Source organism: Athene cunicularia, assembly GCF_003259725.1.
Source record: "Athene cunicularia isolate RWA chromosome 8 unlocalized genomic scaffold, athCun1 chr8_part1, whole genome shotgun sequence".
NCBI classification, from domain to species: Eukaryota; Metazoa; Chordata; class Aves; order Strigiformes; family Strigidae; genus Athene; species Athene cunicularia.
Window position 1 is genome coordinate 19,514,446 of NW_020799109.1, and position 11,409 is coordinate 19,525,854.

Below are 11,409 nucleotides of genomic sequence, written 5' to 3' on the forward strand. Positions count from 1 at the left end.
GGGTGCCGGGGAAGGTGGGTAATGCCCGGCTCGGGGGCAGCGCCCGGCGGCTTCTCGTTAGCGCCGTCTGCTCGGGAGTCAGCCCGTGAGGGTCCGTCCGCCCCCTGCGGCTCTGTTCCCCCGCCGAGGTTGGGGGGGCTTCCCCTCCTCGTTGCTTTCCCACTGCAAACTTCGTGAAGGGTCAGAGGAAATCCATGGGGGTAAATGGTACCGCAGCGCACAGCTCAGCCTGTTTACCCCGTTTTTATAAAAGGCGTGCCTAATCTCCTAGTCTGGTGTTTTAAAAGCAGAGTGGAGTTTACTGTGTGAATAGCCTTACACAGAAAAAGGAATGGCTTAAACTGTGAGTAGCTTGAATTTTATTGTGTCTCTCCTTAATGCTGTTTCCTTACCTGGGTAAGATACCAAACGCGGTACATCTAGTTGGAGCAATAGAAACTACCATTCAGAACCAACAGCACTGCAAAACTCAAGCACTGCAGATGTTTTATTACTAAGCTTATTATGAAATGTGCAAACAGTCAGTACTCCTGTGCTGTTCTCTGCAAATTAGTGTGGCAAGTTTTACAACTATTGGATTTGGCTTTCAGTTTTAAACAGATCAGGAGAGTGTAGGGCTGAACGGAACGTCCTGGTATCACTAGTAGCTTTAGGGTGTAATCTTCTTTGGAAATTGATCCAACTCATCTTGAAATCCAGTCTTGAAGAAAGTGAGGGTTGTCGGCCTTATACGCTCCTCTGCACCTCCTTACTATGCCTGTGGTAATATAACTATGCCTTACTATGCCTGTGGTAATACAGTTGCATTTCTTATGATGTGAAAAATTGATGTGGAAACACTGAAATGCTAAATGCCATTGATGGTACAACTCTTGGTAGCTCTTTTGCTCCTTTACCCTCTTTCAGTAAGTGCCCACTTGTTTCTATCAGAAGTTCATAATGGTTTCATATTGGGGGTTGATGAATGTTAAGTTTTAATATTGTTGGGTTCTTCTAAATTTCAAGTAGAAGCAGGATTGCAGGAAAAATGCATCATGTTAATAGCAGATGAGAAGAGCATCTTTTCAGCTCTTACTGAGTATGATTGAAAAGTGTGTTATTAGCTTTTTCAAAATTACTGGGGCCAATAGAGCGATTTGATACTGTGCTAGACATGTGTAAGCAATACCTTGCTGAAAATAGTTGGTTTAAAGTATTTGCTGATATTTATTTATCTAAAGACTACCTCAAAAAGCTGCAAGAGTGGAGTTCTGATCATTTGTAATTACTGTCAAACTGAATGGTTAAGACAGTAATTTGGGGGAAGCCAGAAGACCACTGCTAAAAAAACTAATGGTGAGGAACCAGCCTGGATATAGTACTTATAGTACTTCCCCCCCGCCCCCCCGAATTACAAAGTAGTTACACTAAACCTCCCTCCACACCCAGCCTTCCGCTAGCTCAAATACTGTATCAGCTGACTGAATGGTAATCAATGACTATGCAGTTTGGGTGGTAAAGTGTCTGCTCATGTATAATCCATGAAGTTCTGTATCTTGATCAGACTTTACTGGACAGCTGTAAGAGGATACTGGGGCAGAAAACAGTGTAGTTGAAGCCACCTTTGACTTACTAACTTTGTTCATTGTCCTCAGGGCAAAGAAAAAGTATGTAATCAGAAACTTCTTATGTGTCTTTTAAGTAACTTCGGTTCAGCAACATGAATGATTTTTCTTTTAAATAAAAAGAAATTCAGGTAAACAACAGTTCGTTTTAATGTGAAACAAGTTATAGTTGAAACCAGCTTGGAAATAGGGGAAAACTTTTATAGCTGAACTGTTCTTCCAGCTCACATTAAACACTGTGTTCATACCTGATCCTTGAATTGAATTAAAATACAGCACTCTTTGTTTGTTTAAGTAAAGCATGAAATCCTGGACTTGGTACTTAATGTACTTAAACAGCATCTTGTTACGCATATATGAAATCACCTCCTGAAATCGGTCTTGCAAAACATTTATGAGTATCTGTGAACCAACCATAGAGGCTGGGTGACTAGTTTCTTCTCTGCTACCATCATAACTTTCTCCTTTGTGAGCATCATGGTTCTGTACTTGCTGCTAAAACTTCTAAGAGATATAGATACACGATACTTCTGAAAATCATATTGTGCACTTTCCATGCAAGTACTTTTTCTTAAAACAAATTCCCTGTATAGGTTCCTTAGAAGAAAAATTAGCTCTTCTAATGCATATCTTGCAAGGAATGGTTTGGAAGCTTTTTGTTTAATTCAATAATCTTCTATACTAAAATGAACACCTGTCACAAACGGAAACATTACTTATCTAATAAAATCTTCTGGTACTAAGGAAACAACCCAAAATATGGGTTTCTTTTGTCCAAGAGATTATGTCTGTCTTTGAAACTTGGAGGTACTAGTATAGTCATTGCAGATGAATAAAATTAGTAGCTTCATGAGAATTGTTATATTTTAGTCAAAAGGATGAAGTAGGTGTGATTGTTCACTGGTTTTGCTATTTTTCTGGAAAGAGTTGTCTTCAGTGTGCATTTTGGCTTCTTTTACTTTAGGAATTAAACCACTGATTTTTTTTTTTTTTTTTTTCTTATGTGATCCAAGAGAGGACTTGCTTACTATGAATGAGACGATGTAATAATGAAGTTTTTACCCTGGGAGTAGAATCTGGAATGGACACTGTACAGTGTGTTTACACTGGAACATAAAAATTTGAATTTATTGCTTTATTCCTTCAAATTGAAAAGTTTTAGGAAATCAAGCTTAATTGTCTCTAGTACTTTAAACTGTGTAAAAAGTACGTGAAATTTGATTTCTATTTTGTATCATCTTGGTCAGTGGAGGCAAATTGAATAGTATGTGGAGAACAATGTAAAAAGTACTTGAGACAATACTGAATATTTGGGATAATATTTGAGATTGAGAGTTTTAATAGACTAACATTAAAAAGTATGCGAGACTTGTATGCTGCTGAACTAGAACAGGTCATCAGATAAACAACTGGAATGATCCTGAGTTTGTTGCAATGTGCTTCAGCGTGTGTACATCAAAATTTTAGTTTGGAGTAAAAGTGCACTTAGGAACTGAATCTTCTGATCACCTCCACTTAACTTCGCTTTGGTTTGTGTTGCATAGCTGTCCCAGAGCATGCAAGCTGGATTCCTTTTGGGTTAAACTGCATAGGAAGATAGATCATATCTGATGTGCTCTTCAGGCCTAACAACTGTGGAGTCCCTAGGACATGATTAAAGCTGGTCTGAAGTAAATACTTTAAATACATATGATCTGGATGCAGGTTTCACTCCACAAATCTGCTCTTACGTGTCCTGCATTCTGCATATATAGCTGTAGCTTCTTCTGTGGGTACTAGTCAGAGAAATTTTTCAGACTATTCACTTTCTTGTATACTCATCAAATCTGGGGGGAAAAAAGAAAGAAAAGAAAGAGGAGGAGGAGGGGAAAATATTTGAGATCATTGAACCCTCTGCTTTTAAATTTTTGAAGACAAAAGTATTTTTTTCCTGATCTATATGTAATACATCTCTTGTTAAAGTTCTAAGTTTAAATGCAAACTGTTTCAGTATACTCATAATTTATACCACTGACTGAGAATGTTGTACTCATTTTTTTTAAGAAGTTATTATTTTAACTGGTGGACTTTTCTGTCTATCTTTTTTTTTTTTTTTCCTGAAATTCAAATTTATTTCCAAATTTCTTCCTATCTGCAATGCAGATAAAATTTCAAAAATCTAAGTCATATTCCCTCATTCTGTAATGCATGTGAACTAAAGGTGGACATGTGTGTTATGTAATTGTATCAGTTTTTGCTGACCATTAGGTTGCTGTAGTAACATCAAATTATGCTAGCCTATAAGTTGTCTTTTATTTTTAGATATTTTCTTCAGTAAAACTAAGTGACAGTAGTTACTTAAATGGCTATTAAATTAATTATTTAAGTATTTTAATTGAAGCCATTTGGATTTTTTCCCTTTTCTGTTCAACCTAATACTAATTAACTTTTAATGAGTTTGTAACTTTTGCCAGTCTTGGAATATAAAACACTTCATGACACCATCAAACTGGAGATGTATATCAGAAGTTTGTGACTTCTGGGAAAATATCATTCTGTCTTGCAAAATACTGGCAACTCAGGAAAAATTATTGAAGCATTGACATCTATGTTTGGAATTGTTTAGCTATTTATTTAGATTTCATAAAATAGCTAAACATCCCTAATCTGAAAATCAGTGTGCTCTGAAATTGTGTGAAGTTTAGACTTTGAGCTTTTTTCTTCTTCACGTAAAATACAATAGTGTATGCATTATCACAAAGAGGAGCCCTCAACTGTGAGCAAAGTGCAAATTGAGAACTACTGTCTCTGTAAAGTATACAAACATAAAGCAGCAGTGAGGCTATTACTTCCTGTGGCTGACCTGAAAATCTCTCTACTATGCTTATCTGATTTCATTGTTGCTTTTTAAAATCCCATCGGCAGCACTCAAACTGGTAAGAATGACATGGGTTTTAACTTTGGAGCTTCTCGGGACAGGAGTGGATGCTTCTGAGCTGGCAGTTGCACTGATCAGTGATCCTCCGTGCCCCTTCTGTGTAGAAAAAATACATGTGACTTTAAGAAATGGAAGTGTATCCTATGCAAACGTTAAAACCCCCCAAAATTAAAATGCAACTTTACATATAAAAGTTTGGGGATACTTTTATACTATTAAGGCTTAAGTAGAAATATTGAACAGGATGAAACCTTTAGTGAATAATATTTCTGTTGGTAAGTTAGCTGTCAAAACCACTTTCTGTGGCTGATTAAAATAGTTAAATGGACAGTGGACTGAAATTACCTTCTGCTTCTCTTCACAGGCTGAAGAACAATGGCTTCCTTCAGCAACTTGACTATTGGCATTGCTGTTGCCAGTTTTACTGTATTTCAACTCCTGTTCCATGTTTTAAGTTCTTGGGTGTCAACGCGAATAACGCCTGGTTTTAACAATCTCAGCCAAAAAAGGAAGATCGAATGGAATTCAAGGTAGTGTTCAAAACAAACTACAGCTAGTGACCTACCTGAAATTGTCAACATCAGAACCACCTGTGTGTGTGTATATAAAACTGCAGAAAACTTTGTTAGTTAAACGTCTATAAAGATTAGAGGAATGGCTCTAGGCTTTTGTCAGATTCTGAATATAAAATGCTGAGGCCTCTTCTTTAAACACACAGCATTACAAAGACTTGTGCATTAAACATTTTTTATAGTCAGTGATGCCCAAGTGAAAGTCAATAGAAAAGGAAAACAGTGACTGATGAGAGGTAATAAACTGAAGTGGATTAATTTTAAATGGCTTCTTTGTGATGCTTCTAGTAAAGAAGTACAAAATTTTCTTCCCCCAAACATATAGGAAAATCAAAACTATTGCAATTTATTCCATGATCTAAATGCTAGTGTGTGTCTGGTCATGCTCTTGGGTGAAAAGCAAATTTCTCTGTACTCCCGGTGCTACTGCACTACAATGTGTTTTATATAAGTTATGGTTTTCCAAGAAGTTCGATGAATCTTTGGTGTAGTATTGGAGTGAGGCCGGGTTAGACGGGTATAGCTGTGTGTTGGTGGGGAAGGAGACTGCTAGAGGAGGAGAGGGAAGCTATGGCAGGGTACACATTCAGGAAGGACTTGTGGAAACAGTCTAAAAACCTTCCTCGCTCCCTTTGTGTTTCTGCAGTTCTGTCACTGGGATGGATCCACTTGCATTACTCTTGTCTCTTGTTCAACCCTGTGAGCCTTTCCTGGGCACTTTCCTCTCTCTTAAGCCATAAAGGAAGTATAGACTAGTAATTGCAAATGGGATGATCACAGAAGCTTTATTATGCAATATACTCCTTTGAAAGGGTGTATATAGTACATGCTTCTTCAGTTGAAATTAATTGATACAGTGTAACTTCGTGCTTGAGTAGCCTATTGCAACTTAAAAAAATTCTTCAGGTGTTTCTCAAATTTGAAGCTCAAAAAAGTGTACTGTATGGCTGTCACTACATTCAAAATGCATTAGTTGTATCACTGTTCCTCCTCAGTGATGTTTAAAGGCAGTATCAGGTAGATACTTTTAAAGTTGTTTTGGTTATTCTAGGCAGCATTAACAACTCAAATTGTCTTGTCCTTCTATTTGGCAAATGTCTACCTGCAGTGTTCTTGGAGGCAACATCTTAATTTCAATTTTATCTTGGAATAATTACGTATCTGCCAAAACAGCTTTGTAGGATGCCAGTTCATGATATCAGTGTAGCCTAGGTTTATCTCTGTTAGAGCCGATAATAGAGGCAGACAAGGAAACTAAACTGTTATCATGTTGGAGCTGAACTTTTGTCTCTAAGCTACGTGAAGTGACCCTTGAATTGCATAATAAGTTTTCTGAGAACTTGTCCCATGCCTGGTAGTGGTATGCTAAGTTGTAGTGCTTTGCATAATAACATGAATTGTTTCACGCATCACAAGTGTACGGCAAATAAGCTGCTCTGTAATCTCTGGGCTACTTTGTAGTAAGGTGTTTAACAACTCAGCACCCCAGGCTGTATCCTTTTTACTATTTTCCACATTTTTTTTTCTTGGGGTTGATAGAAGGATGCAGATACTGGCACACAGATAAGTCATGGTCCAGTGCTATATCCAGTTTTGGCATTAGAAAGCATGAAACACAAAGCATGTCCATCAATGGCTTGATGTTATACTTGAGGAGAGCATGAAGTGAAAGAAGGGCTAACTGTGCTTGCATTTCTACAAAGGACTGACTGTTAACTCTGCTAACCAAACACAGTGTTTTGTCAAACTGCCTCATCACTCCAGTGTTCCACCAAAATGAAGAGACACCCCAAGGAGTATCTTCCATGTTCTGAGAATGTAGATAGACATATATGTAGTCTGCAGACAGTTGTGCAGGTAGAGAAAGTTACTGTCTCCCAGTAGAATGAGTTGGGTTAACTTAAACGATTTAAAAGCAGATAGCTGTTATTTTGTCCTATATTGAACTGGTGTAGGGAGTGCTCACACAAATGGTTCTTTTGGCAATCCTTAAGGAAACTGGCACAGAGGATGGTTATGCATTTTTATCAGCTCAGCTTGGTCTAGAAGATGTATTGTTACAGTTTGGAGGGTTTTGTAATCAAGCATTTGGGCTGCAGCTCTGGACTGTGTTTTCCATACTGTCAATTTGTTCATTCTGACCTTCCAAGAATTAAGAACCAATAAAGTAATTGCTTCTGGAATCTTAAGTATGCAGATGTTCAATCTGAGTTAAAAACTATACTTTGACACAGATGTGGTATAACTCTAAATTGTTGTGTGTAAATTCCTGTCACCTCTTCTACAATATGTGTGTACTGCTATTAAGCAGCTGTGAAAATATATACGTATTCAATAATGAACAGGAATGCAACCTGTCAGTGCAACATTTTCCTTGCAGTTTAATGGGGAGTTAAAGGATGCAAGCTTTGACATTAATGTCAAGGAATTGTATGGGGCTTGATAGCTTGACCTAGATTTCATATTAATGTGGGGTGTTACACTATTTTCCTTCTTCTGCCCCCTCATCTGTGAAGAAACTTCAAAGTCCAGAGTTAAGGAGGAAATCTGCTTATCTGCTGCTTTTTTTTTCCTTTATCCCCTCCCCCCCCCGCCCCCCCCAAGTGCTGTGCTTGTGTGTGGCTTGTATTCTTAACACAAAGGTTTGGATAAACAGTCACTCTTGAGACAAATTGCAGCTGTAAACTAATGAGCTATTTACTCTTTTCAACATTATTTTCTAAAGTTCAAAAATACCAGGTATTTCTCAAACACTAATATTATATGGCATGCTTTGTTTCAACAAGGAAGCAAAGTTCCTACCTCTCTGTTAATTCTGTGTTGCAAGAATAGACATTTTAATTAAACTATTAATTGTCATTAAAAAATCTGATAACTAAATTTTCTTCACTTGTAAAAAAACAACAACAAAAAGGCAGCCTGTACTATAATGGTTAATAAATGTTCTCATCTAGCTTGTTACATTTGACTATTCATGTTATATTAATCTCCATTCATATTTTTTGAGCACTGCTGAAAAAAGCATAGTGACACTCTTTAAACAAATTGTAATAGAGATTTCTTTCATGAAAAGTTAGTCCTCTAATGCCAATAGATGATAATATAACTACTGGAAACAAACTAGGGATTATAACCTACTCTTTCTTTGCAAAGTCTTCCACAGGAAGTAGGATGTTTTCTTCAGTTCTTGCATGGTAGAGTTTAGACTACTGAGAATGACTTATGCACATTTAAAACATTGATAACTTCAAAATATATGTATTCAGTATGTACAAAGACGGATAACTAACAGTTCTATACATTTGTGTGCATATTTTTACTTCTGTGAATAAGGCGCAAAGGTGTTTCTGATCACACAGTACTGAATTTGAGTTCTTATCTTTCAAATAGTATCCATGATTCAGTAGAGCTATTTTGGCATGTAATTTTTTTTCTTCCTAGACACATTGAAAAGTGGAAAAGCAGACAGTAGCTACACAGTATTAGATGCAGTTTATAGTAGCATTAAACCCATGGCTAGAGGAACAAGGTTACACATTTTGGACCCATACCCATTGCATTGTTCTACCTTCCAAGAATACATCTGGACTCAAAAGGGCAGGAATGGCCCTGGCCTGTGTGCTGGCAGAAACCCTTCCAGGGCCTCTGTAAATAGGTAATTCTCTTTGAGTGCTTGTTAACATTCAGAGTTTATCTACAGTGTGCATGCAGCCTGTATACTTGAGACTGGTGTCTTCAGGAAAAAAAAAGCATACCCAAGTACGCTTGGACAGGAAAAAAAATACCTACCCAAGTATGGACAAGGCAACTCTGATTACTGTGACTTTATATAGGAAAAGAGGAGTGTAAAATAAAGCTGTGAGCTGCTAGTTCATATAAACCTGTAGCTGTTACACCTCAGATACTCAGCTACAACCTTTTGTTACACATTTTCTCTTTGAAAAACAGAATCTACTTCAAATGCACTAGAAATTCTGTCTGAAACTTTATTTGATAGGATTTTTCATCTAATGCCCCTCTTTCCAAAACCTGAATTTGGCAGATTTGTTAGGAGTCATCTCTTAATTTGGTGCCTGTTAAAGGAGAAACCTGCTTCTGCAGGACTCATGGGCCAGTCTGAATATGAAATGGATACAGATTTTTCCATCAAATGGGACAATAGAGTAAGTATTGGTTAGAGAAATGAATGTCATACTGTCTTTAAGCGTTCATTAATATATGGGATAGTTGGAGGAAAAAGTAGATGTCAGTTACTTTAAGACCCTACTTTATATTTAACAACTCCCTCCCTTCTCCAATTTAATAGATTCCTTTTTTTTTTTTTTTTTTTTTTTTTTTTTTTTTACTGTTTTTCCCACCTGTCATTGGATGTAGCATAAAGAAGAATCGATTGTCTTCCACAGAGGTATCTGGATGCAGTTGAGAATGTCTTTGTAAACATCCTAATTTAAGCACAGTATAGAAAGTTGTGAATAGCAGTACCTCCTTGTGACTGTGATCTCTTTTTCAGGACAGTGTCCACATTCCACGCCTTGGTGGTTGGTGGGTTTTGCCTATATATTTTGTTGTATGATGACGCTGTTAATGCTGACCGTCTCTGGTAAGGCATGTTACATTTATGTTGTGTTTACACAATAAAATAACTTAATTGGGAAGGAAAAAACTAATCCTGCAGTATATCAATTACTGAAATAATAGTTTCATTTCTCATTAAAATATGCAGTTCTGATGTGTCCATTTTTGTCTGTACTATTTGATAATTCCAAATTATTTTGTCACTATTAATGTCATAGTGCATTGCATCTCTCTGAAGTGGAACAGATAAAATACAAGCAATTGATTTGAAATAGCATATTAAATCACTAAAGCATAGAACCAAGAATGTAACTGTAAGTTGGCATGACTGAAACTATGCTATTTAATATAATCATTTAAAAATGAAATTGAAACGCTAGTGCAGGTCTGGAGTGTTTGTGTGTATGGGAAAACGCTGGAGGGGACTATTATATGTTTAAAATACATATGTATAAATTGATAAATTAGGTTGTTTATGTTTCTGCCTCTCATAAAGCTTCTATCAATCTGTTTTTTAAAAAGTATGGAAGTTTTCAAGTGTTGTCTTCACAAGTAAAAGGAATGTTTAATAAATGCACTTCTAATATTTTCTCTAGTTAACAAAATATTCTATGTTGTTTATCTTTTCTGATTTCTAGTTACATTGTTTCACACTTACTTGAGGAAGGAAGAACAAGATAGCTTCATTTTAGTTGAGTTAGTTATAGAATGCTATTGGTGTTTTGACATTTTACTCATTATCCTCTGGAAATCTTCCCTATAGAAGGAGGAGGCCATATTTTTCCTGGAGACTGACTAACTACTTTAAGTTTCATTTAATATTTCTGTCATAGACTGTTGTTTTTAACCTTGTCAAAAGACCACACTGTGAGTCAGTTCAAACATATATAAATTTCACTTCTGATGCTTGTTCTGCAATTTTGATATTGTAAATTAATGACAATGCGCATGAACTAGACAGGATTGGGCACTTGAAGCGCTCTGCCACTGACTTGTTATGTGGCTTTAATAAATGTAACATTAATTTGTAACACTAATTCATAACACAAATTTAGGTAACATTGGCCTCTTCTGCATGTAGTGATATATGATTAGATTGTTAGCTGTTTTGATTTTTTTTCATTGCATTCTGGTGTCTTTAGAGAGACCAGTTACAGTCTGAATCTCTTATGAGATCTGTTAATCATGTTGAAAAGCAGCACGTTATTATAATTCTCTGTGTGCATTGTGGTAACTTTTATCAGATGGAAGCTTTTATCCTGGTTTCTCTTAGTAGACCTTGTTCGCATCAGTACAAAAGAAGTCACGAATGGCAGAAATAAAAGCCTCTTGGTGATGATAAATAAATTGAGTCTTCATATTTACTAGATTTTCCTGGTTTAATTACAGGAAAAAATAAAATTAAGCAGAAATTGAACTAACTTTTGTTATTAGTAAGTTTGAGAAAAGTTATGTTAGATATTTTTGTACACTGCATTGAAAAATTAATCTTGCTTATGATGCCTAAGCATCCTAGATTATGTAAAAACATTAAATCTTGAAAGACAAAATCCATCTGCCTTTGGAGGAATTTTTTTCTATATCTGTACTATTGCTCCTAAATAGTTTCTTCTTTCAGATATGTTTACAATGATTCCTATCAGTGGTTTTATTTCCATTTGGTAGAGTAAGGGAAAGTTTAGATATATTTTCACTAGATTTTTAAATATATATATATATATATATATATATATATATATAT

At 36.1% G+C, this 11,409-nt stretch overlaps 1 protein-coding gene across 5 annotated transcripts in view; it reads left to right on the forward strand.

Annotated features, from left to right (window-relative positions):
• The window catches only part of TMEM56 (transmembrane protein 56), a 40,026-nt gene that overhangs the window by 14,846 nt on the left and 13,771 nt on the right, over positions 1-11,409 (forward strand). The window contains exons 1-3 of one of the 5 annotated variants that reach the window (XM_026853721.1): positions 1-14; positions 4,886-5,051; positions 9,604-9,693. In XM_026853721.1, coding sequence (XP_026709522.1) covers positions 4,897-5,051; positions 9,604-9,693 — 245 coding nt within the window. In that variant the 5' untranslated portion in view covers positions 1-14; positions 4,886-4,896. Of the gene's footprint in view, positions 15-53; positions 201-222; positions 344-868; positions 906-4,885; positions 5,052-9,603; positions 9,694-11,409 lie in introns of those variants that run through there. The other 4 variants (XM_026853720.1, XM_026853724.1, XM_026853725.1 and 1 more) reach the window with 4 other exon arrangements.